The 27,243-nt window shown below is 40.6% G+C and overlaps 1 protein-coding gene across 1 annotated transcript in view; it reads left to right on the top strand.

Annotated features, from left to right (window-relative positions):
* Positions 1-1,242: 1,242 nt before the first annotated feature.
* SMARCAL1 (SWI/SNF related, matrix associated, actin dependent regulator of chromatin, subfamily a like 1) overlaps positions 1,243-27,243 on the top strand; it is a 40,712-nt gene continuing 14,711 nt past the window's right edge. Inside the window, exons 1-9 of the mRNA XM_061458897.1 lie at positions 1,243-2,176; positions 2,935-2,985; positions 5,720-5,980; positions 7,133-7,183; positions 11,016-11,196; positions 12,152-12,302; positions 15,020-15,178; positions 16,972-17,037; positions 24,659-24,799. Of these exons, the coding sequence (XP_061314881.1) occupies positions 1,336-2,176; positions 2,935-2,985; positions 5,720-5,980; positions 7,133-7,183; positions 11,016-11,196; positions 12,152-12,302; positions 15,020-15,178; positions 16,972-17,037; positions 24,659-24,799 (1,902 nt within the window). The 5' untranslated portion in view covers positions 1,243-1,335. The remainder of the gene's footprint in view (positions 2,177-2,934; positions 2,986-5,719; positions 5,981-7,132; positions 7,184-11,015; positions 11,197-12,151; positions 12,303-15,019; positions 15,179-16,971; positions 17,038-24,658; positions 24,800-27,243) is intronic.

Genomic DNA, 27,243 nt, shown 5'->3' with positions numbered 1-27,243 from the left:
GAGCGCTGCCCTAGCCGCGCAGCACAGGGTGTTGTCTGGGGCAGGGCCTCAGCCCGTGGCCAACAACAGGGCTCCTGCATACAGCGTGTGTGTTTGACCCGAACCTCGATGAGGGCGTGGCGGGTAGGTTCCCAGAGCCCCTAAGATGGCGCCGGGAGGGGAAGACTACATTTCCCAGCGGCCCCAGCGCCCCGCGCGTGGCATCTCAGTTCTCGGTATGCCGCACTCTGCGGCTGCTTGGCGCCGCCGGGCGGGAGTGCGAGTTCTGCTGGGAGTTGTAGTCTGTGCGGCTGCCATCCTGGCCTCTGCCAGCCGGTGGGTTGCGCGGGCTTTTGGAGGGGGGAAGCGGCCCGGCCGGGGCTGCGCCCAGCGCGGGGCTGTAGTGGAGCTCCCGGGGGAGAGGAGGGAGCGGGCGTGGACCCTGGCCTCAGTGTGGTGCGGTAGCGGCGGTGCTTGAGGATTGTGGGGGCCTCAGCCTGCGGGGCGGGGGCTGGGACCGGGACCTCAGTGCAGTTTTGGATAGGGGAGCCGGGTGCCTGGTAAAGGAGCGGGGCAAGGGGTTAGCCTCACTTCTTATAGGGTGATGAGGAAAATAGGTTTTAGTGCTGCAAAGTGGGCAGCCGCTTGGGGCATGGAGCCGGAAGTAGATGGAGTGAGGGCAGCTCCTGGGAGAGGTGGTGGGAGTCAGGTCCTCGCTGTTAATCAGAATGACTTTGGTCTGTGAGTGGCCGGTTCTCAAGGCAGCAGCTGATTCTGCACTTTGGGTTCAGTATGTATTTGCTATGCATTGTGAGATGCCCACAAACTGGAAGGTGATCAGGAAAGACAAGATTTTTCCCCATCTTTGCTTTTAGGTACCAGAAATATGAAACACTTCCACACAAGGCTGTACAGAAATGTATTGCTTTGCTTTCATCTCTTTGCAGGGCTGGTCCTGTGTTACAGGGTGTCCCAGTGCCTTGGCTATTTTACCAGTTCTGCTGGGATTTGCAGAGAAGCATGCTCAGAACTGTAGCAGACCAGGGATTTTCTCCTTTTTCTGTATGTTTTATCTACATGGAACTGTCATGCAAAGCCCCAGCAGTGGCTGTCAGCATCTGCTTGCTGACAATGGCTCAGCATTGGTCTGACAGCTTTGCTGTACTACTGGGTTTTTGTGTAGGATCAGTTACTGTAATAGTCGCTAATAATACTTAGTTATCAACACAATAACTGTTTTTGTGGGGAACACAGTTGAAACTTCCTGTCTCTTTTTACTGTGTTTTACAGACACATGTGACTGTGATTAATTCCTGATGCAGTTTTGATTCAAATTTATTGTTTAAATTGTTGAAGATGTCATCAGGCCTTACAGAGGAACAAAAGAGAAGAATTGAAGAGAACCGCCAACTGGCTTTGGCTAGGAGAGCAGAGAGGTTGGCAGCCCACAGAGGTGGGCATGTGGGTGTCGCTGGACCTCGGGTGAAAGAACAGAGTCCAGGCCATCAGGGAAGCTTGAAGGAAGAGAACAATCATGTCAGATTCATTAGCCAGCACAAACAGAATCCAAACAGTCCAGTGGAGCAGAAGAGCAGTCTTCAGAAAGATTATAATCATTACACTGCAAACCAACAGATGGCTGGTTCGCATGGAGAGCAACAAAAGAATTGTTCAGAGAACTCGGAACAAGCAAGTGGCATTAAGCCTACAACGATCGCAAATTCTCTGAGTTATTCCCATAAACATTATGTGGATGCTGATGGTCAGGAACATGGACAACAAGCTTTAATTAATCTTGGTACATTCCAGCAGCCCAAATGCTACCCAGCTTTCAAAACCCCTATGGAATCATCTCATCCCATATTAATTGATAACAGGCACCCTGATGGTAGTAAAGATTTACAGAGTCAGAAAAAATCTGCCATAAAATACATTACACCACCAAGCAGTGCCAACCCGAGTGATACAGAAATGCTGATAAGGAGACCAAAGGAAAGAGAAGGGGAAGGAGGTAGGATGCAGAAGCTGACCAACTGTATCAGTGCAGGCTCTACCTTTGAAGCTGCCTCTTGCAAGAAAGGAAATAGTGTTACAAGAGGAAAATGCGTGAAATATGGGGAAGACCGATTTCAGGTTGAAATAGGGTATAATGCTGAACTTATGGCAGTGTTTAAGAAGATACCAAGCAAAAGCTACGGTAAGAATTGGTTGTTTGCTGTTATCTGATGTCCCTGCCCTTGGCAGGGGGATTTGAACTATAGATGATCTTGGGGTCTTTTCCAACCTGAACTGTTATCTCCATTTACATGGGATTGAAGTTTCAGCATCTGCTGGAACTGTAATTGCTATATGCTCTTAGAAGTGTAGCTATTGCTGTGGTAAAATATGTGGTATTAAATGAGGATTGGAAAAGTAAAGACAGCTGAAATTGGAAATAAATTCTGGGCATATATAGCTTGCGCTTGGATTTAGCCAAGAGGTTAAGAGGCCCTGCTTTATGAACAGTGCTCTAAGAAGTGTAGTGACAGTAGCTGCTTGGAGCCTTTGGGAGCAAAAGAAGTTGTCATAAATTGATATGAGAAAATGAGTCACTACAGCTGAAGTTCAGAGTTGATGAGGTGATTCTGTTAGCTGGGTTACTGAGAGCAGTGGAGTCTCCACCTTTCGGCTTGCTTCTGGTCTTTTCTCACTGCCTTTATTTGTTGTATTCCACTTTTGTTTCTCCCATGTGTTGCTGCTGCTGTGAATGGCTGCTGATTCTTCTTGGTTTAGTATTGATATTCCCTATGGCTTTTTTTGGTGTCATGTATCTGTAAACTTGAGCATACTGTTTTTCAGATGTGTATAAAAAAAGCTTGCATGAGTAGCTTGAATTCTGTCTTACCTCTCATGAGTGTTTCACACCACCATGTTGTTTTTCCTGCTACACATGATTTGTATTCTGCCCTATTTTAGATCCTGATATGAAAAAATGGAATTTCAGCCTGAAAGATTACAGCAGTTTCAGTAAGTAAATGATAAAAAAGAATCCAAATCTTGACCCCCTTCCACTGTCTTCCATAATTATCAATTAGTTTTGTTATTGTCTGGAGTAACAAAACCAGTGCTACTCAAATATAATGCCTATCTGTTAGGCATCTAGCTCATAACATTTTTCTGACACTTTGTATTGATTAGAAATAACTTAATTTTTCACATAATATATATTAACTTTTTCTGATGTTGCTGAATTTTCCAGCGTCCACCAAGCCTGATTGTAGGAAAAATATTTACTGTGCACATACTTCATAGGAATATGTATTGAGAACTGTGTTCTACTTGCTTAATTTCTAGGTCTGTTCGTGTGTTTTCTTTCTAAAGAGCTCTTTTTATTTATTTTTCAAAACAAAACAAAACCCAAACAAACCACACAACAGACTTATTTTCCTGTTAATTTGGGTGGCAGAAAAGGAAAAAGAGTTAATTTCTTAGGGCTTTGAGTGAGTCTGAGAATGGATTTGCCTTTTTCTGGCATACCAAGTATGGTCTTTTCTTTCTCTCCTGTCATTTTGTTCTGGAAAGACTGAGAGATGATAAAGGCAAACACTTCAGGTAAGCTTTTCAAAAGCATATTGTATTGAAGTGAGTGATAAATCACTATTGATTTCAGTGGGAACAGAATTAGGCCTGAGTTGAGCACTTTGAAAAACCCACAGTTGAGTGCTGGTATTTTAGCTTCCCATGTGGGTTGCCACACATTTATAATTTAAGTGCTGCTGGTTTGCTTGAAGTGTATCAAGTACAGATGAGAGCAGAGTCTCTGCACCAAGGAGCTTGCAAGAGAAGAGGATGTTTTTTAGAAATCAGGGGTTTTCCTTAAAGCTATCAAATATGAGTTCTTTCTGGAAAGTTCACGTTGACAAGTGAAGGCAGTATCTGATCATCATTGGGCAATGGTATCAGGAGAAAAATACCCTGAAAAAAAGGAACTGACTTAAAAGGGCCTTGGTTTGAAGACTTGTAAGTGTAAAAACAATTATTTTAAAGGTTCCTACAGTTAATTTTATTCTTCTGAATAGTGTTATCCTGTACTACATTTATTTCTTTGTACTATAAATAATTAAACATGCAGTCAAACTTAGAAAATGATGTTGAAATAAAAGAGTAAAAAAAAGTTTGGTTTTTTTTTTGTTTGGTTTTTATGGTTTTTTTTGGTTTGGTTTGTTTTTTGTTTTTTGTTTTTTTACAATTCCAGTATTTGTTGTAGAGGTGAGATCTAACTATGTAATACTACATCACATCTAAAATCTTTTGCTTCATGCAGTGGGAGTAGAGAGTATAAATTGGTGGCTTCCTAGTCCTCTACTTTAAAAGTTAGTTTCACTTTAATTTTTTAATTTTTTTCTTTGGAATATAAATCTCAAATGCTTGTGTTTATTCTGGAAGTCAGTTATTATTTTAAAATAAAGTTGACTTAAGTCCAAATGGTTTATTTATTTATTTTTGATTAGGAAGAAAGTGTCTGAAATTATTTCTTCCTTTTTTTTCCCTTTTTAAATCTTAACGCTGAACTTAGATTTTGTATGTTTTTGTTGCGTATCAGTAAGCTGGACTATTTAAAAATAAGCAGAGTGGGTCATGATGTGCAGCTTAATGCTGAAAGGACTGGATTTGTGCTAAAAAGCTACCTAATAGGGAAGATTGCTTCTCTCTACAAATACATGTGCTTAGGGGCCCTTTGCTTTTGAGTCTAATGGACTAGAGATGTTAATGAATCTTTGTTTTACTGTAGTACCTGTGAGTTGGAGTCTTGGGGATGAATTTCATTGTTTGATGCTGTAAAAATATGAGAAAAAAAAAATGTTCTTAACCATCACAGTTTGGCTGTAATAATAAAGACAACATATGTGTGTAGACTGGCAGAGGAACACAGCAAGAAGTGGAATGTTTACTAGTGTGGATAGCTGTGGTTTCAGGCTAATAGCTGTAAAATGCTGTGTCCCCTCTCTCCCCATGCCCCAGCATCATGACAGAGGCTGTTGCTAGTCAGCAGTAAGATTGGAGGACAGATGGTTGGGAGGAAGTAAAAGTCTAACTCTAAGACACAGTAGAATAAAGCGTTATGGACTTTAATTATAATGAAGGAGTTTTAGGGGTTTGGACTAGATTCCTTCCTGATATCCTTCCTAAAGGATTGTGAACATAACAGCAGCCCTCCTAGATGAGGTTGCATATCAGACACTGACATAAGGCAGGAGGCAAATATTTTTAGATCTTTCTCCTTTGCTGTTTGCAGAAGTAAGCTTCCATCTTTTAAGGCACATACTATTGATCACCATGCCCCTATCCCTGTGACTTCATAAGTGAAAATGCTGTGTGGCTGTGTGTAATTTACTGCTCATGTAAATCTGCAGATTGCTTCCTCTGCCCCAATAAGCCACATTTTTGGAAATGCCAGTAGGGAGCCTAATACAGTGACAGTGCTGGATAGGCCCTTGTTCACCTACTGTCACATATGCTTTCTGCCCCTGCTGTATTCTCTGTGGAAAATCCCATCAACCTGCTCCTCCAGGCCATCACTCTCTAGTCCTTAGCCCTGTGAGTGAAAGCAGGGGAATCATCATGCCTTTTAAACTTGAAGATACATGATTTGTTTGTCATCCTCCTGTCTTTTATCTTCCCAAACCATCCTGTGCATCCTTAGTTCATCAGTGTTCTTCATTATTAATTCTTTTCTCTTATCTCGTGTTTTTCTCCCTAGTGGAAGCAGCAAGTCAACTTTCGTCAGTAATTCTGGCACCACTGGAAAGAGAAAATGCAGTTGGCTTGGCATCAGGCTCTTGTTTTGCTGGCAATAGGATTGATCTGAAATCCCTCTTGAAGATGTGTAAGAACTGGAAGAAACCCTCAGCCTGTGTCAAAGGGAAGTGTGTGCTGATCTCTCGCTTGCGGTTTGAGGTTGATATTGGGTATTCTGCAGAAGTAATTGGAGTGTTCAAGCAAATGGGTTCAAGAAATTATAGTGAGTCTCTGTTGTTTCTGCTTTATTCTAATTACATTGTTTGGGCTGCTTTTGGAATGCTGTGAACACTTCAGAGGAGAGATTATAAGAGTACATCCCTCTAAAAGAACATAAGAGGTTGTGCTTTGGTGAAGATTTTGAGCTCCCATAGTTATGGCATAGTGCTATATCTGTGTTCTGCACTCTATGGCAGAACATGTACTCTTCTGGGCCAAAGTGATACTTCAGGACTCAGCACAATTATATTTACTGTTGAAGCTGGATGTGCTGATAATTTGCCAGAAGTATGAAGACCATGCATAAGTTCTTGTCTTTATCATCAAATGCAGTTTGACATTCCTATATTTTTTTTTCTGTGATATATAATGACTGTGACTGCCTGAGCAGATCCAGTTTACCAGCAGCTTTACTGATGTTTTTGGGGCAAGTGGAACTGTTGGCATTCAGATTTCAATGGGAAATACCATTTTTTTTCCACTTGCAATGTGGGAATTGAGGCACAGAGTAATGAGATGACATATACAGTGTCACAGCAGGTCAGTGACAGCATGGGGAACAAACCCTCAGGCTCTTGTTTGGGCAGGGCCCCAGCTGGCTCACTGTGTCTTTAGCTGACTGAATTCAGTCTGCCTTCCCTGGAAGTTGTAGGCAGGTGCTTCCCAGGAATAAACCTGCCAGACAAGTCTTCAAGTTACATTTTGGGTATTGATGAATTGGTGAATTTCCTCTGTACCATCCTGAGCACATCCTTTGTAAGATACAGAGGTAAAATTGAAAGCAGTGGTGTTACTCACAGAAGCTAAAGTTTATTGGTTGACAAATAAGAACCTTCACACACATTCTTCATCCTTTCTTGCAGTAAAAAGAAAGTGGTTGCCAGAATCCTTGGGCAGGTGCTTTTTGCAAAGGTTCATTAGGGGAGCTGACCTTGGCTTGCTCTGGTGATACCACCACTTCTAGATGTGTGCTCATGCTTTTAATTGTACTTCAAACTGCTTAATGTAAAACAGAGGAGAATTGATTGCTGGATAAGTAAAAATTCTTTTAAAGCAGTTCTGAAATGCAGAGGATATAGATGGATAGCCATGTTCTTAGGGACAAAGAATTCAGTCTTTTCAAAAAGACTTATGACAGTGTTTGTAACTATTGCAGATATCAACACCAAAAAGTGGAATTTCCTGCTGGAGGACTATCCCAGACTAAGTGAGTAGCTGCATTTTCCTGGCTAGGGCTATTTTCTGGGGAGGCAAATTAATCCTAACTTCATTTCTCAGGCTAAGCCTTTTCACTGTGGGGAGATAATTTGCTAACAAACTGTGAAGCAGGTATCTTCCTGTTTTGTCAGACATTTATACTGTTTGTCCAGACTCAAAATTTTATAAATGTGTGTTATTCATGGCAGTCCTTTAGGGAACCATTGGGAAGATGGCTCTGTTTTGTCAGATTCTGCACTGAATTCCTGTGCTGTTTTTTAGAGCTCATGGATGTATTTGCTATCACAAAGTTATTATTATAATTTATACAGCAGCTCTATTTGAGCTAAGGAGGTGCAGCAAAATGGATTCCTCTGTTCCCATTTGCCAAATTTGAAGAGGTCAGTGTGGTGGCTGCCAAGCCTTCCTGTCCTTACAGAAATTCTTTTTTTTAGCTTTACTGTCCTTAGCCTCAGTGCCAGCCTGCATTACTCCCTTTTGTGTGTGTATCAGTTCATAAACTGGCACAGGCACCCCTTGCTTAGAAAACAAACACATAGCAGGCTGTCTTACTTCCAGTTCTTTAAGCAGTTTGGATGGTATTGTGCTGTTTCATTTCACAGCACATTTTGTGTTTCAGGTCAGAGTGCTAGATTTTCAAATCAAATGATTTCTGTAACAGCCAGCTCATCCACAGTTACAAGTCTAGTTGCTGTCTGGCTGATTCTGTTCAGCCTCCTATGTTACAGCTGGTAGTAATGGCTTTGCAGGCAGCACACAACTGTTACGTTTTTAATTGATGCACAAGGCAGGTTAGAATTCAGGTTGCTTCCATAGCTGAGTTGATTCTAAGCAAAATAAGAAGAGCTGCTTGTTTCTCTTGCAGAAGTGTGCAGATCTGCTTGAAGCAGAGGCCTTCATCTTGAAGCAGATTTTAATATTTCATATTTCAAATTTCATATTTCATAGAAATCCAGATTTATTTGTAGCTGGTTGAGGGATGCTTAAAAGGAAGCTTAGCAAAAAAATTTTTTTTAAAAAGCATTGTATTTTCCCCTGCATGTGCATCTTAAGCATATAGTGTTGCTACAACATTCATTTCTTGATCGAAGTTGACCATTAGACGCCTGCCTTTATGCATCTATGTAATGCTCGTGAAACTGACTCACAGATCTAAAATGAAGAGCTGTGGTTTGTTGTGTTTGGTTGATTTTTTTGTTTGGTTGGGTTTTGTTTTTTGGTTTTTGATAATGGATGCCACTTTGAGGAATAATCCAGTCTCAGCAGCATGCTCCTAGTACATCTGCTTCTTAGTTTATGTTTAGCTACATTTACGGAGTGCTTTGAGATAAATAGCATTATGCAAGTCCTAAGTATTATAATTGTTATATATCAACCCACTTGACCTTCTGTGTTTTGTCTTGGTACTCGTGTGAAGCTGTGTGGCTGTGGAATTTGATTGGGGTAAGCTTCAGGCAGATAATAAGAAAGGTGCTGACATGTCACACTTTTTAACTGTTACAGAGCTGAAATGCTGCTGCTCAGAGGAGTTTTCCTCTAGCATGAGCTCCTGCATCCACAGGATACTGGAGTGCATTTAATAATTGAATATCTGCATGCTCCTATGATGCGTGTAATGCAGGGCCTTGTAGGAATGCCAGATCTTGAAAACATGCGAGTGTGTTTTGGTGGAGGCTATTGGGAAACTCCAGGATTGGGATGCTGACAGACTCTGATTTTTGTGAGAGCTGCTAATCTCTCACAATTTGCTATAAGTGCCTTTTGTGTCCATAGGGCCTGATCATGTAGCACGTGGTAGGCAGTATGAACAAAACCATCATCTCCCAGTCTGTCACTCTCTCAGCCATGCTGGCTGGCAGTTGTATACATACACATCATATGAAGTATTCAGAATCCTAAAGATTTGAGGAAAGAAAAAAAAATCATAAATCTTCTTGCAGGGTGTAATTTGTGAGGGCATTTGAGGCTTCTGGCACATGCCTTTTTGAGGAACAGCATTTGCTTTGTGCCTGTTTGTTTACCTACATCAAAATAAAAGAATTTTTTAAAGGCTGGTTGCCATTTCCAGCAGAGAGATATGTTGGCTGGTAACTGTTTGTGGAGGTTAATGTCTCTGCCTAGTTGCTCAGTCATCTTTATGTAAAGGTCACTTCAGTAAAAAATGTCTGTGGGATGAATCATGCTGGTGGCAGATACATCTTAATCACTCTCCCAGCTCATGTACAGAACAATAGCAACAGAATTATCAGTGAACAAATTGTAGCAATTATGCTAACACATAGCTCAGTCTGTGAGTGTAATAACAAGTTTGTGCTGCACTTTGGGTGGAGAGAATTCCTGCTATTGAGGAAGTATAAATTAAACTGGAGAGTTTAAAAAGTTTGGTTGTTGCCCAGCCACAAATGGAAATCTTTTCATATGGATATTTCTTGGAACTGCTTTCCCCTTTCATATGGCAGGGCTCCATCCTGCTGCTTTCCTCTTGGAGATAGCTGAAATAAAAATACTTAACTGGATTCTGGAGGTGCATTTACTGCTGGTATAGTGAATTCTTGTTTCAGTTATTTTTGCAAAGAGTTGTTTTATGTCTTTCTGACTTCTTACACAAACCAACCACTAAAAAAAAAAAAAAAGAGTAGCTTCCTGCAGTAAAGGATCTGTGCACTTGTATTTGGGTTCCTAGTGTAGAGGTGTCTCTTATTTCTCAGTCAGTGGTCAAAGATTGATTGCTAAACATGTTTTCCTCATCCCAGATCACTGCATGTTTTAAACTGGTATTTGTTTTCATAAAATTTGTTGTTGGATTAAAAAGAAATACTTTCATCTTTCTGGGATGGGATATAGGTGGCTGGAGGGGACTGAAATAAGGTTGTCTAGAAGGAGAGTTGCTCTGACGCTCTGCTTGTTGTGATGCATGGGTTGAAAAGATGAAGGCCCAAGGTCTTTGCATAATGGAGGCTGGGGATTTCTTTAGTTTGATTGGGAAAGCTTTATGCTGTAGATAAAACTGAGAGGCTCCATGGCTGAAACAACAGTGGTGGTGAGGGACTCAAGTGACTGCCTATGGGCTGGTTCTGGCTTGCAAGCTACTCCAGTCCAAGAGAACAGCAGTGGATAATAGCTCAGCAGGGAGTTGCTATTGGTACTCTGTCCCTGAAGGATGGCTGTCAAAGTGCTGCTGATGGTGGTACAGGAGCAGTTTCTCTGAGTCTTGAGGTGCTTCCTGTTTCCTTATCCAAATGTGGTAAAAGAGGGGTCATAAAGTGGAGACGGCACCAAACCTGTGTGAATTTGAGAAGAGAGTTTTCAGAGCTGAAGTTGTATGATATTCTTTAGGTAACTGTGTCTCGGGTCAATCCTGATCACTCAGAGACAGTGGAGACCTCATAGGTGTTTAATGCATAATCCCAAGGTCAGGATAAAGATGCCCCTGCTTTCTAGGCTTCAGGAGTTCTTTTGTTCAAATCAGTACTTTTATTTATCAGTATAGTGTGCCCTAAGCTGCACTCAGTGTGAATAATCCAGCTCCAGCTATATTAGTAGCAATCATCTCTGAATGATGGCATCAGACTCAGGGTTTGGGATTTTTTTATAACCAAGTCTAAATATGAGGGGAGGAGATGTGATTCATCATGTGGCTCTGAAATAGACTTTAGGGAAGAGGTCAGGTCAACACCTGTGCATGATGCAGTACTTTCTAGAGCTGTTTCAGGATAGGAAATAATAATTGTTAATGAGGCTGAGGGTGTTCCCTAACATCCATAATGTAAGTTGTGCGTATGTTGCCCCTTTCTGATAATAAAATGTTCTGTTCTTTGCAGTGGAAGTGTTACAGAGCCTTGCGTCAGTAGAAGTGGAGCCGCTGCCAGAGGCAGTGATACAGACCTTTGCTGCTCAGATACAGAGAACTACATCACAGACAGACATTCCTGATGCTGACCTTTCAGTAGTGGACTCCAGAATTGTGAAGAGCCTCATGCCCTTTCAACGGGAAGGTGTGAAGTATGTCCTTTTTGCATGCTATTAAGAGCTAGTCCTTGCCTAGAATGGTGTACTCTATATTGGTACCCAGACTGCATTATCTTCTATGGAGGGTTCAGCATTACCTCAGAGTCTTGGGCTGTTACGCTCTGTTGCTCAGGGCTCTTGGTTATTCGGTGTGGTATGGTTTGTTTTGTTGGGGTGGTGTTGTGGATTTATTTTGAGTGACACATCTATTCTGTTTCTACCTAGAATTCTTTATCGTGAGTCATTTTGTTAGTCTCATAAAATTGTTCAAATGATACATTTCTGATCTCCCTCTGGTGAATCAGTGTGTGCCTAATTGTCATATGATTTTTTTATGTTTTAAGGTCACCGTTTTTTGTTTGGTTTTGTTGTGTTTTTTTTTTTCAAAGTACATCTCTTGTTGTTGTTTTTTGAATAATAACTGCACATGGGAAAGTGCCAGCAAATGGGACCCAGGCACTGGAAGATTTAAAGTGGCTAATTGTATGTAGAGATAAACTTTTAAATGGCTCTGTCCCCATCACATATGGTCATTAGTTGTTGACTTCAAGATGCAATCCATGAAAGCCTGTACTTACTGATGTTAAAAGGGCACTGTTACTGATATTTTCTTAGCTCAGCCAGGATGAGCTCTGGGACAGGATTTGAGTAATATCGTGGAAAGAATGTGTTTTAAATAACTGTAGGTCTTGAGATGGCTACTCATGAAATCAAAGTCTCTAAAGATTGGGTTGAACCACTGCTGAAGAGCTTTCAAGTTTGAAAGGTTTGTGAGAATTGCTCACTTGTGTTAAGACAAAGGGAAGGGCTCCAGGTTTACTGAAGAACCCAGATCACTTCCAGGTGATCCGCATTATAAGCTTGGTGGAGTTGTGCTCATCTTGGCTGCCATGACACATAGTAATCCAGTTCTTGACTCTTACTTAATTCCTCTCTCTCTTTTCCCCAGCTTTGCAATTTTAAGAAACGGACGTTTACTTATTGCGGATGACATGGGCTTGGGCAAGACTGTCCAGGCAATCTGCATTGCTGCGTATTACCAGAAGGAATGGCCCTTGCTGGTGGTGACTCCTTCTTCTGTGAGGTTTACATGGGCAGAGGTACTGTGAACTTGAGCATGCGCAGGTGGCTGCTAGAGAGCATGTGTGATGGTTGTGCTGTGTTGCATTCTGTGTAAGTTAAAATTTTAAAAAGATGTGTGTTAAGAGGGGGAGAGGGGAATTGCATGGCAGTGACTGTATGGTATAAGCATATTTGATTTTATTGGCTGATTTTCGTTTTGTGGTCCAGATGATCTGCTGGAAAGAGGGACATCTAGGGAAAGTATCTCCCTGACCCTCTGTTAACTTTGCTCCCTGCAAGTCAGCTGGCTCTAATGGGGTGTTCTACTCACCAGTGCCAAAGACAGTAATTGCATTCAAACAATTCTCTGTTGTAGAGAATTGTTCAAGTCCTTCATAGCAGTATTTGCCAGTCCCTTGGCTGGAACAGAAGCCCAGATGCTGGGATTCTCCACTTTGTTTAAGAGGCTCCATTCTCACCATCATTAAGTGTCTGTCATAATATCTTTTGACTTGTCCACTGTGTGCTGCTGACTCCTCTGAGTCCTTTATTAAAAATCAGAAGCCCAAGAAAGCTTGCATAGTTGGGAAATATATCTTGAAATAAAGTATTGTGATGACTTTTACACTGAGACTGTTCAGCTGCCATAGGCTAGTGAGATGTTCGCTATGGGAGAAAAAGGTGAGCCAGAGGTTCTAGGTCAATAATTTCATGCCTGAGCAAGAAGGGTTGGGAGTTTAGCTTTCCCTGGAATGTTGCATTGATGAGAAGTGTATTGATTGGGATTTGCTGGTTTTGTGCTGTAGCAGGTTGTTAGAGCATCTTAGTGTTTGTTTTTATATCCAGTAGTGCAACAAAATGTTGGGCAACGGGAAAAGAAAATTGTTTTCTGAACAAAGAAGTGATGCTTATCATGTTTGATATTTCATAGGCTTGTAGACCTCTGGGTCAACATGTAAATTCAAGGCTTCTGTGGGATACCTACTGGTAACAAACTGGGCCCTGGTTTCCTGAAGTACTGGACACCTGCCAGCTAAACTGTGGTGTCCTTCAATTAAGCAATATGAGGTGGGGTGGTTTGTTGTTTGTTTTTTTTTTCTTTCTTTGAGTGCTTCCTTCCCCTACTCCCAGGAGGCTGTTGTAGGAGATGTTTTGTTAGAATGTTTGCTTTAGAATGAGTTGTGTTGCGTTGTGTGAAAGTAAAAGGTGCAAGTCTAATTAAAGTGTGTCACAGACAGTGGAAGAAGGTGGAGTTTATTATTGTCTACTCTGTCCATTGTTGTACACCTGTGTTTTACTATAATAGTAGAAGGTTTTGTGGTGTCTCTGGAGGTGAATTGCCAGAAATTGTCTTAATCTCAGAGTTGTTAGCATTTTATTTTGGCTTTCCAGGCTCAGGCTGCTGGGAGCCCATAGGAAGCTGGCAGGACCATTTCAGATACTCTGGATGAGAAGTACTGCAGCCATGCACATTTTGAGTTTGGCAATGGAACTTGAATAATTAATGTTCAGAACAATTTCAAAGCACTTCTTGTGGACAGAGGTCAACATCAAGTAATAAATACAGGGTCACTTTTATGGTGTGAACTAGTCATGTGCCTTCATAAAAGGAGAGGTCAGTACAGCTAGGAGCTTTCATATACTTCCCTGTTGCTGCCAGATTTGTCTTTAAGTTTTGGCTTAGTGTTAGTCACATAGTTTTTGGTTGGGATCTAACTTTGTCCACTTGTTGGTCCATTTTTTGTTGTGGTGCTTTTCATAAGTGGTGAAGGAAAGTTAATTGTTAGTTTCTCACATACTGAGAAATGTGAGAAGCTCACATTTAACTCCTCTGGCTGCTGCATGTGGTTACTGAACAGAGGAGAAGAATGATACTTGGGGGACTTCCACAAGTGAAGGGCCTAGAGGCAGAGATGCCATTTCTCATCACCACTTGGATACATTTTCCTAAAGGGAAGCAGATCCTGGTTGCTGAAGCCCTAGCCTTTCTCTGCAGAGCAACATCAGCAGAACTCAAATGATGCAGAGAGGTTGGTATCATTTGGGACACAATAACAAGGGAAATGGTGGGTGCTCAGTAGCTAACAGATGGGTTTTGGGGGAGGATATCTTGCTCTGGTGTGGGGAGCACTTCAAGAGGTTGATTTGAATGACACATGTATTTCAGCTGCTATCATAGAGCAGCTGGTGTGTTGTCAACTTGACCTTTTCATTTTGTTTGTTTGGAGTATTTTTTTATAGGTGCTTTAAGGAGAGGTAGTGGATGATTTTTTGTCAATCTGGATGAGTAGTACTTCATCCTCACTGTGGAGTAAACATTACTATAGTGAGAGATGTTTACCTCTTAAAAGTTTGTGCTTCACAGCCTGAGTTTGCTGTTTAGTGGGAAAACTGAACTTCCCTGTTAGTAGTTTTCACTGTCTCTGGCTCTGAGCGAAACGGGTAACATTGTCAGGAGGTTATGCAAATTTCTATTACAGATCAGATTTTGGTTTTCAAGAAGAGGGAAGAAAGAGCATGTTTGAGCCTTCCTAGCTATGGAAGATAGATTTGGCCTTACAGTTTTGTTCTTTATCTTCCCACTACTAGGGTTGTTTCCTTGGAGAGACTGTTTAGCCTTACTGTGCTGTGTCTAGTGGTGGGTGGAGTGGCTCCACGTTCTAAGCATTTCTAAGAATGCTTTGTGAAGTGCTTTGTGATCCTGACAGAGAGCATAAGCACCAAAACACAATTAATTGCTTTCCTCTTCCTCCAGGCATTTCACAGGTGGCTTCCATCCTTGAGTCCAGGCAGCACGAATGTCATAGTGACTGGCAAAGACAATCTAACAGCAGGCTTGATCAACATTGTCAGCTTTGACCTCCTCAGCAAGATGGACAAGCAACTTCAGAGCACTTTCCAAGTAGTTATTATTGTAAGTGGTACACTAAAATTTTGAAGTTAATTGTATGCTGCAAATGGGGTGACCTTTGTGTTGTACAGTGGAAAAGTGTAAAGCAGGCCTTATTTGAGACTGAAACTGACTCATAATTGGGGCTGCGATCATAGCTGTCTTTATGAGTAGAAGTAGGAGGTTTCCCTGAAACCTTTTGAGATAACTAGTAGAGTTAATCATTTATGATTCCTGAAGCTGTGTTTTCTCTTTTAATTGTTATGGTGCCCCTCTGATTACAATGTGTTTGGGCATGTCCTCTGCTGGAGAGAATGGTATTTAATGTGGTGCTTCAATACAGTAGGCTTGGAATCATATCTTTTAAGGGGATTGGACTTTAGGGTGGTGTTAGTGTTTATCCAGTAAACCAGATAACGTCTCAACATCAAGTATGTGGATAAAGCATAAAAAAACCCCTCCCTTTGCTTGTGTTCCACTGACAATCTGTATTAAGCCTTCTTTGATCAGTTGTATAACTTCTTTTGTAAATTACTTTAAAATCCATTATTTAACCTTTTATAGAGTCATGATAAAGTGCATTTTTCTAGATTTCTGTTACTAGAAATTCGAAACATCTAGTGTTTCAAATCCAGCTTGGATCAATAGAGACCAAAAGTATATCTGTAGCTTACTGTGTTTGATGTTCTCAGTCTAGTTTTCAGCACATGTATGTACCTGTCCCTAAGATCATGACAATTAGAGTGTAATAATCATTTTGTTTCTCAGCATCAGAAGGGAATGTGGGAATAGATGGAGTTCTCTGGAGATCAAACTATTTATGGAGGAATTGGTTCCCTCCCCCCTCCATTTTTATTTTTATCCGCTGCGCACTCCCTGACAAGCTATTCTGTCAGGGCGGAAATGTGAACTATTACTTTCATATGGTGGTGCTTGAAGTGAAGGGACTTGGGCTCTAGGACTACTGCGCTGAAACTGTGAGATGGCAGATATTCTTTCTGTGTGTTTATGTGTTCAAATTTGGACCCTGTATATATTTTTACAGATGAGAGTAGTCTTATTGAGTGCAGAGCTTCCCTGCTTTTTCTCACAGTCTTCTTTTGATGTCTGGGAACATTAATCTAGCTTATTTGTTAATCAGGAGGGAGAAGGCAGTGTCTGAGAGGCTAACCAGTTGTGTTGTCTTTTCATGCATGGTCACGTGCTCATCCACAAGTGTAAAGATGAGAATGTACCCTTAGAGGTCACTGACTCCTTTTTGTGTCTAAGTTCTGCCTTGCTACAGCAGTAGAAATGAAGTCTGTCTGGGGGTGATATCTCAAGTAGGAGGTTGTTATCCACCTGGTGAGCCCTATCAGCAGAACAGTTGGATCCTAATTAGATTTCTTTTTTTTCCCCCTCATCATTTTCATTAACCCCTTATTTAGGGAAGTGGAACTGTATAGGCCTCCTGTATTTTCTCATTTAAAGGACACACAGGGGCAAATGAGTATTGGTGGTAGAAATAATGTTCCTGTTTCTCCTTCCCTCTCCAGCCCCCTCTGCTCACTTGTATCTGGTCATTTGAGATTCGTAGCCTTAAGGTTTGATTTCTGTGCTGTTTGCTTGCCACTGTGGGTTTGAATGTAGGAAAGCCTGCTATTCCCCATGCTGTCTTTTCACTTAGGATTTGATATGGCTACCCCAGTGCTTGAAATATCCTCTGGGGTGATAGGTTTGAAATATTAGATAGCAGAAAATACTGGGAATTTCTCCTGTAGCCTGCAGTTGGACTATGGCTCAGAACTGTCTTCACTTTCATGCTTGTTTCGTTTCAGGATGAATCGCATTTCCTAAAGAACATAAAAACTGCACGATGTCGGGCTGCCATGCCTCTACTCAAGGTGCGTATTCTGGATGCTAAACCTCCAGCAGCTAAGGTCAGGCTCCCAAAGCGATGTTGCTCCAGTTACCAGGTTTAGGAGCCAGCAAATGAATTCTGGTGCGCAAGTGGAAATCCAGGTAGTGTTGTAGATCCCAGAGCAAAATTTGTCTCTGGCTTAGTCATTTGTTTCCATACAAATGTTAGATAGTAAAACCTAACAAAAGAACTTCAGAAGTACTGCCACTGATGAGTTTTATGGTGATGGGGAAAAGGGAATATCTTACCGGATGGGAAAACTTTCTGGATGTGTTCACGGAGAGCAGAAAGAATAGTAGTATCAATATAGCTTGTTTAATAATCACTATCAGTTACTTCTTGACGCACAAATTGCTGCTGTATATCAAAGTGACATTACATAGGTTTGTTCCTTGGCTTTGGTTTAGGGCTTTACTCTGTTCCTGCAAGCATTCAGTGAATTTGTGTGGCTGGGGTTCAGGAGCACTCCTCCTGGTTAAATGTACAAAGCTAGTAGGAAATGGCAAAATGTGGGGTTAGCAAGACAAGTGGCCCACAGGAAGGAGGCAATATTCAATTATGCAGTAACAGGAGAAATGTAAATTTTCATGTCTACCTGTTGTCCTGGTATCAGAGAATCAAAAATCTCCCTGGTAGCCTTTAGCAGATTAAAGTTACTAGTAGTTTTACGTACTAAAGAGTATTAGAACATGTACATTAGACCAAGGTAAATGCGGTTCCTCTTCAGCAGTTATCAGCAAGTGTGTATAAAGAGATTTGATCTGTGATGGCTTTATTGCAACCTACTTTTATATGAAAGATTCTTAATGGCATGTTGAAGGTGGTTGTCCTTGAATAGCTTCGTTGTTCCCTTTAAAGGCCTGACTCTTCTCTTGGCTTTCAAATCACTTCAGGCTTGTAACATTTGGAAACTTAAGTAGGAGGTCCAATTTTATGAGCAGTTTGGATTACAATAATTAGAGTTTATATCTGAAAATGGTGGAAAATAACCTCATTGGAGGAAATTCCTTATGGAGGAAAATTCATCTCTTTACAAAATGCTCAAAAGGTGGTCTCATCCTTTCCTACTTGTAGCTTTGTAAGGATCAGCTTGGCAAAATCATTTGCATGCTAAAAGATACGAGAATGAAAGATGGTAGCTGTTAGGCAGAGGTTAATTGCCTTTATGCACTTACTGAGAACTTACATTTTTATGCTGCCACATCACTGGTCTTAAAGTATTGAGAACTGGTGCTTCTGAAACTGAATTTCAGTGTTCTGAAAGCATAAGATTTTCGTGTTCATATCATGCATTATCTCGCCTATAAACAGCATACAGCACCAGGTAGTTGAGGGTAGATGTTCAGGTAAATTTTATTCTGCTTGCTGACTATAACTTCTAAAGTGAGTATTTGCTGTAATAGCTACTCTTTTGCCCTCCTTGTTTTCCAACACAGGTGTTTTCCTTTAAAATTAGTCCCTTTGGCAGCTTTATCCTCAAGTATTATTGAGTGATGCTGTGTTCACTGTTGGCACAGCACGTCACAGCAATGCTTTCGTATTTGAATGACTGCCAAAATATGAGACATTTTCATCACTTGAATACTGGGTTTAACAACTGTACTGTGTCATCTTTTTAGTAAATAGTCAATGTGGTAAAAATTGAGTATTTTCAGTATCTTACATGGCGCTTTGAGATTATTAAATAAAAGACATTGATAAACATGGAAACATGCTGCTGGGGGAGAATATTCTTGCTCTTGCCTTCTTTAGGTTAAAAGGCCTAAAAGAGTAGCACTGGGCCTCTTGGAAGAGACCAAGAAAACATGCATCCATAGGTCGCCCCTTGATAGGTAAGCTACTTCTAGCACCTCAGTCTCTAGCTTAAGGTGACAGTGTGAAGCCATGCCAGTGCTGTAACCAAAGCTGCTGGAGCCAACTCGTGCATTGTATGCCTTCAGAGCATTGCCACAAGCATTGCCATTTCTAACTGTTGTTAGCATTATACTACTTTAAACTTTCTTAAATTGCCGTAGTTGTTTATATTTCCCACAAAGCTCCCAGCATCCTCATCCATGAAAGCTTAGGTTTGGCCTGAATTTTGGGGCCAGAGAAGGAAAAAAACTCAACACCTAAGAAATGTGATTCTTGGTCCTTACATGCTACAGACACTTGAGTCCATAATGACACTGGACAGATCCAAGCTAAATTTTTTCTGACCCTGAAATGTTTCTGTCACTTCCATCCGTACTTAATGGATTCTTTTCACCTTGATAGAATCTGCTCCTGTGACTTCTCCATTTGAATAATAAGTAACATATAAAAATTGTTGTGAGTATTTAGGCAGAACTGCACAATAATCAGATTAAATCAATACATTAATAATAAAGATGACTTACCTTGAATATTAATTTTAAATCTGCCTTGTTAGCCAAGCTGAATCTCCACTTCTGAAATATTTAACCTATGGTTACAGCATTTAAAGCTTCATTTTAGTTTTAATATCTGACATTTAACTGGTTTTTGAAGTGGTATTTTTAGCCACTCAGTAAATAATTCATCTTTTTCTGCTTCCTTGCATATATTACATAGCATGTCCAGTATGGAATTATTAAGCAGAACCATGCATTAAATTTGTGGCCTAAGTTTGTCAGTTGGGAACTTACAGACATTTTTCTAATATTGAAAAAACTTACAGGCTCTGTGTGTGTGTGCGCAGTATTTGGTGTGTGTAGTATTCAGTGCTTTTGCGACATAGTTAGCTGCTACCCTGACAGAAATCTAGGAGAGTTTGGCTTTGGGCAGTGGGAAGAGTGACCAGAAAGACTTTTTAGTGCACTTTTACAATGGCTGGATGTATGCAGTAACCATTATCGATACTGGTAGCTTGCCATAGGTTGTCACTGGTTTGGAGTAAGTATATAGACATGCTGTGCCCAATTTATTGTTATTGGTCGAAAATTTGAGAGGAACTAATAGTTAGAGAAACAGTAAGATAGGGTGAGCTGACTTAACAGCAATAAAATGTTTAGGCCTCATTTCTTATTGCCTTCCCATTCCCAGTGAATGTGAAAACTTGTGGGTGTGCAGACTTGTACAAGGGGAGAATACTTCATCTGCCTACGTAGAACCAGGTGGCAGAGTTTGTACATAGTCTGTGTGCATCCTTGCAAAATTATGGAGGTGGATGGATTGAAAGCCATAGTTGAAAAGAGTCCTTTGATGTTTTGGTTGAGTTGCCTAAAGTCCTGATCATGCCTGGCTTGTCCCTGCCCCTTATCCAGAGCTGTGGCAATCAGTAACAGGACCTGCTTGTCACCTTGCTGTGTTCTTTACAGTCATGACTGGGACCAAGTTCTCCTGGGTGTAGTGACAATACTGGTTGTTCCCTTCACCTCTGCCGTGCATCTCAGAGGCAGAAAGTATCATGGTGTTACACCGTTTGTAAACATTTTATTTTTGCCTTCCAAGATTAGACTGGCCCAAAGAAATGAACATAGGAGAGGGAGTATATTTGCTACCAGCATCCATAAGACAGCAAAGCCACAGGGGCACAGATGAAGAAGAAACAGCAAAACAAAAAGTTTTTCACTGATCAGTGATGGGATCTCTTGGGGACTGGAGTGAAAAGGATTCTACATCCTTCAACCAGCCAAAGTGCTGCATGATCTTTCTTCTTCTTCTGTAATTGCATGGGGTACAGCAACGCAGTGGAAACTGGGGAAGGTCCCAGTGGAACATGGATAAGTTTCTTTGAAGCATGTCAGTAAATTCTTGGTGAAAAACTGGGTTGGAAACTGAGAAATAGAAGGTAGTATCTAATCAAAAATTTCAGTGGCATAAAATGGTCTTAGTCATCTTGTGCTCTTTATGGGCTTTGTTCCACATTATTTAGGTAATATCACTAATGTGATTGTTCCCATTGAGCTGCTGTTCAGGTTAATAGCATGATGCACATCCTCATGTTTGCAGGGTTAAAGGTCTTTGTTTCTATTATGGAAGCCCAAATACATTGTGTGTCTGGAGTCTAAGATACTTTGTACTTATTTTAATAAAGAAACACAAATAATAGAGGGAAATGGATCAACGCTGAAGGTAGAATGTGAGGAGGGACCACAGAAATCTCCTTTTCCAGTGGGAAATAAATAGAAGCTGTCTTTAGGCATTACAGATCCATATGGATTGGATAAGTAAGCCTTTGCGTGTTATCATCTGCTGAGAGAAGGAGCTTCATCTTGAAACTGGAGAAGCTTCAAGGTTATGTCTTCACTTCTGTTGTTATGTTCCAATTTCCCTTTTTTTTTTTTTTTGCTTCAGTCATAGCTGATTGTCACCCTTGGACACACATTCTCTAAGATGTTCACTTAAGAATAGGGAAAGGCATTTATATTTTTGTGAATAACCACTGTAGGACCATCTTAGGAATGCAGAGCTCTTTCTGTCTTACCCAAATACAGAAACAGACTCCCCAAAACAGCTACAACACTTTATCAAATCTTCTATTTCATCAGGTGATTATTGTATTATGGTTACTGCCAGATTATTTTATTTCACCAGATAAGGTATCCTTATGCTAAGCAGTTCAGAATGACAGAGTAAGCAAAAACTGGAGACACAAGTAACTGTACAACCAGAATCAGCCACACTTACCTAAAAAAGTATGTCAGTCTGCTACCATATGGCAGAGCTCATGCTATGGAAGTCATTTAACACAGGACAGCCACTGTAAGTTAACAAGGCTCTTTGCATGCTCAATTATTTGTTTGTGGCATAACCCCTCCTCTTCACCTACTCCCCTTTGAATCAGTTGAGTGCAGGGTTTTGGACTCTTTGACTTTCAAAACTTACTTTTGTAAATGTCACAGCTGTAGAATTAATTCTTGCTGGTGTATTGTGTGTGCAAGCATAATGCTAAAAAGCCACAACTGTCTTAATGTAACTTAGTAAATGAGCTGTAGACCGGGTCTCCACTAGTCAAGCTACTGTCAGAGTTCCCTTAAACACAAGAAAGTTTCCTTTTTCACAAGAAAGTAGTTCTAAGAACAGTCACAGAGACCCATGAGAGAGGAGCGTTTCTAGGGAAGATTTAATTTCATGCCTAAATGCTGATGAGCACCTAATGTTAGTTCTCTTATGTGGAAATATGTATCAATTGATTACAGATCTGGTTTTGCTAGAAAGTCCTTTCTGCTCCCTGCAATCTTATTTTCTGTGCTGCTGTTCCATATTATTCTTACAGACCTCCCAAGAAAGAGGATAAGTTCTCACTCTTGACAGCACAGAAGCTCCAGCAGGAAACAAGAATTAAGCAGTGATCAGCAGAGACTTCTCTGTGGGAGCAAATCTTTATTGGCATCTATTCAAAATGAGTTGCCACTAGAAAAGCAAATGTGAATCAAAGCTGTTTCTTTCATCCAGACTTTAAGTAAGCCTTCAACACTTGGAAGCTTGTCTTCCTAAGATTTATTTTTTTTCCTTCTTTCTTCGGCTCCTTCTGGCATGGATTTTAAAACTTAAAGGGACCCTTGGGATAAAGAATTTTATCACCTGTGTTCCACACAATCTTCTGGAACTAATTTAAGTTTTTCATGGTTCTCGTAGAGCTAATGTTTTTTTTTTATTTGTTTTATTGGTTTGTTTTTTCTTGCTGTGTTTTACTTCTCAATTTGCTTAAAATGGTTAATTGTAGAAGATGTATCCCAGCCCTTGGTAGGTGCTTGCAGTGGTTAGATGCTCTGTCCAGAAGTAAGTTGTGCACGGCAAAGCTGCAGCTGGACAAGTTTAGAATTCAGATAACATGTAATTTCATCATTCTGTCTTTGGGTACCTATCTAGGGACTGGGGAAGTAGTCTTAATTGTTTTGACTACTGGGGGTTTAGTGTTCCAACCTTGTCTCATGTAGTTCCTAGGGAACACCCTCCAGAAAGAAGTCTTGAGAATGGCATAAAACCTTTTAACACAGTTGGGTTTATGTTGCATTTAATATGTCCCTGGTCTGTTTGAGTGAATGTTTCTTGCTTTAGATTAATCCAGAGTTATTTTAAAATGAGCTGTCTGTAATTGCATGACCTTCATGTTGTTTTTTTCCTATCAGTAGTTTTCTGTTAGCCCAGGAAGAAGAAGTTTAATTTGGAGGTTTCTTGCACATGTGGGATTAGCTTCTCTTGTGTTTCAACAGGTTTCTCAGGATGGTGTGAGTTTACTCCTCAAAGGGTTCCTACAGGGGATCACATATTGTCTAGGTTCTGCTCAGCTGCCTCCACTGTTACCTTAATTTCTAAAACTGACATCATTTCTGTTTTATCACTGTGTTTCCTCATGGGATCTGGTATCTTTGGTCTTTAGGACTCCTCTGTCTTGTGCAAACTAACTCTTATGTTCTGACATATCCAAAGGTTTGACCTCTGCTTTTAGTAAGTTCAATAAATATCCTGCTTTTTTAAATGCTTATGGGAATTGCCTTAAATGCTTATGGGAATTTATTGGGAGAACGCAAATCCCACTTTGACTACAACCTATATATAAATATCTGATAGAGTCCTGAAGTTAATTTCCGGTAGCTGATCTGTGAACTCTTTTTTTCTACCAGGTTTGGTTGGTGAGTGGATGAATCAGCTGAATAGATTTGGGTTGACTGGTAGATCTCAGTGAAATGATAAAAGAATTTAATTTTCTTTTTCATTTAAATGTGAATAAGCTGTTGGTACAGATGTCACTCAAGAATCTCTTTGTTATTTTAATGAATCTGCATTAAACCATGCAGGAAATTACAAGGCATGTGTAATTTAACTACTGTATGTGAAGTTACAGCAGTAAAAATTCACAGCTCTCACCCAAGAACAGAATTAGGTAATAATGGAGGTATGAGGGTAGAAAGGCTTTTATGCCTGTAACTTTTTTTTTTATGTCTATAGCGTAATCTTTTTGGAAGCACATAGTTTAGATACAGGTTTCCCACCCCCTTCCTGTGTCCCTTACAACATGTTTTACAATCTTCTTACATGATTCGTATTTATGAACTCATGTTCTAGCATCCAGCCAGCTGTGCCTAGACTCACCATGGCTGTCAGATTGGCATCTTCTGGTCCTGCTTCAGGCAGCATCTTTCTCTCCTTGCTAGTAGAATTTTGAAAGGAAAAAGAACTAAAAGTAAGAAAAAATCCTACTTCTCTGGATCTTTTCTGCTTTTCTGAGGAAGACAATCTATTTGTGGCTTGCTGTGGCAGGTTTATTACAAGAGAATTTATTTTGGAGGTGAGGATGTACCTGAAAAGGGTGTGTCACTTTCCTGTGACATCTGATGACAAATGAAATCTTGAGCCAGGCATAAGCTATTAACATGCCTAGTGGGTAAGTACAAATTCAGAAAGTAATGTCGTAAAAATTGATGTCCCCTTCCCTTACAGCATGTTTTTTTTTCTTGTGTCCTAGAAGTTTTAAGCACTGTCCTTAAGTGTCTTCAGGCAGCAAAGGCTGCAAGTATCTGTGGGTGGTGAAGCACTCCTCCATTTAGGGTGCTGGACCATGGCTGTGGGACTTTCTTTCAGGACTGGGGATGAGTACTTTGCAGGTTCTGCTTATATTGTAAGCTGTATGATGACAATATTCTATTTTGCTTTCCCAGGCTGCCAGGAGAGTGATCTTGCTTTCAGGAACCCCTGCCATGTCACGGCCTGCAGAGCTCTACACACAGATTGCAGCTGTCCAGCCAGCCTTCTTCCCACAGTTCCAGTCCTTTGGGCTACGCTATTGTGATGCCAGGAAGGTACTTCAGCAAACATCATCTTATTTTTTTCAAAACGTGGAGGCTTTTTCCTTCGGTCTCATGTTACCTTTTTTTTTGAGAAGGTCTCACTGCAGAGTAACATTTTGAAAGCTCTAACATGGGAATCTCTAGGTGCTGCTCCTGAGACATGGAGGCAGTAATGCTTCTTGTCAAAATCTGGCCTGAAAGCCACAGAAGTAGATAGCTTTAATAAATAAATAAGCTGTAGCTGGAGAAAGGAGCCTACTCTAATGAGAACTTGCCCCTAGACCCCAGAGTGTGTGGTCTGCTTTTGTGACTTCAACAAAGGCATTGGTTGCTTGGGATTTTATACCTCCAGGTAAGTCAGAAATGAAGACTTGTAGTCCATCCTTGTATTTTACCCTCATCTAATTCCGAAAATAGATGTGATTATCAGTCACAGTATCTTGAGAATAAATTAACTTTTATCACTGCCAGCTGCTCAGCAGTGGTTTCAGCGGAGTCATTGAGTCCAGTCACTGCAAGTTCTTGTCTTCGCAGGAAGCCACCATTTGCAGCCATCATGGCAGGTGTCTGCCTTGCTCCCAGTGTAAAGGCATCTTACCTGTGCTTGGATTTTCCATCTCTAGGGCTGCTGCATGTGTTAAAACACACACTGTTAAGAGAGGAGCTCTTGCTGCAGCATGTTGTGCTTGAAGGCTGTGGGATCAGTTCTGTGCTGGTTGCATAGACACAAAAATGGGAGCCTGAGTTCTGATTTGTAGCAAGAGCCCTCTAATCTGGCTTGCCCTTCAGCTCCTCCAGGACAAGCATGTAGCAATTAGCATGTGGCACAGAATCTTAGAGTCAACTCGGTTAGAAACCCCAGGCTTGACAGTCTGAACATGGACCTGTGATACATGAACTTGCTTACTTTGCTTTGTTCTCAAATAATCCATTTCACTTCTTGTGCCTCATTTTCTGTAAGACTAGGCAATAACTTTTAGAGTGGCTGGAAATGAACATTTCAGTGCTCAAAAATATATACAGGAGAACTGAGCATCATTATATGGTATAAAAATTATTATAGCTATTTGTAGGGGGTTTGTGCTTGTTTTCTTTTCCCTGTTTGGGGGAAACTAACATATGCCAAGTTTTCTCAAGAAGATTTGTGTTGCAGTCTCATGTAAAGTTCTAAAGTCCCTTTTTTCCTATATCTAAATGCCCACTTTTGTAGCCAGTGTAGTGCTCTTCTACATATGACCAAATATGCAAGCTAGATGAGCAAGTCATTAGCTTTGTTACTTGTATGCTGATGCCATTAAAGTAAGGCTGATTAAAGTAAGGCTGTTAGCATGCAGAATCACAGATACAGAGCTTGAGTTCTGGAAGATTCAAGTTAGGAAAGCGATGTTTTCCTGACAGGATAAGCTTACTCCATCCATAGTAGGACTCATATGGAGGGAGAGTGCCATGTCTTCTGCTGAGCTTCATTATCTTTGTTGAAGGATTTCTGTTTCAGTATTGTCCAGAATGCTTCCTAGAGGGAAATTAAGAGATGTAGTTTAATCTTGTTGGTTTTCTGCAGTAAAAAGAAAAGTTGAATTGCAGCATATGAGTCTAAATAGGTTTTTCATAAACCCTTTGAGGGTAAAGTTCTGCATGACTAGTTGTTGCTTCAGTTGCAAGGCATATAGATCTCAGGTAAAATGTTGAATTGGATGGAAGAAATGAAATTGTTTTACATGATCCAGGTTAGAACAGTGTATTCTGTGTAAATGAGTTTTGAACTCACAGTGAAACTCAGCATGGAGGGCACAGTCTGTATCAGCTTCCCATCAAACCTCTGCAGGGTTTCTAGTACAATTTCATTTCTCTGACCTGCCACTGCTAGACAGTTGAACATTACTGGTCTCAGTCCTCCCCTGGGACATTTTGCTACAGTTAATGTCAGTAAATGATAGAGTGAACCTAGAAAGAATTTAGTTATTTAGAAAAGAAATGGGACTGCTGGAAATAGAGATTTGGATAGTATTAGAGTTAAAAATGGTACTGCTGACTATTGGGTTGCCTTAGATCCACTCAGCAATAAGCAAATTAAAAGGTGTTTTGATGACTGTAGTTGTTCCCTCATGGCAGTAGTATGTCCCTCATGTTCCTTTTTGCAACTCTAAACTAAGATTGTGTTAAGAGTTACATCCTCTCTGAAGAACTGTTGTGGTACTTCTGCTGTCATAACTTAAATAGGTTCTTTCTCTCCTGAAAATGGCAGTATTATGAGTGGAAATGGAATTGCACATAACCTGAGAGATTTTGCACAGCTTTGGAAGAACTGTCAGGATGAAAGATGCTCCATAAAAATGTTTTGGTATTACTAGTAAATCTGATTGCATTACAAGAGCAAAGAAAAATTGATAAACTTGAACCATTCAATTTAAAATTAAACTTGACTAGTTTCTGTTTGAAGAGAATACATTTTATGA

This window comes from Pezoporus flaviventris, unplaced genomic scaffold, assembly GCF_033815535.1.
Source record: "Pezoporus flaviventris isolate CSIRO_AGI_PZ_B2104156 unplaced genomic scaffold, CSIRO_AGI_Pfla_v1 ptg000001l, whole genome shotgun sequence".
NCBI classification, from domain to species: Eukaryota; Metazoa; Chordata; class Aves; order Psittaciformes; family Psittacidae; genus Pezoporus; species Pezoporus flaviventris.
Note: the sequence above shows the minus strand (reverse complement) of the source record. Positions and strands in the feature narration are given on the sequence as shown.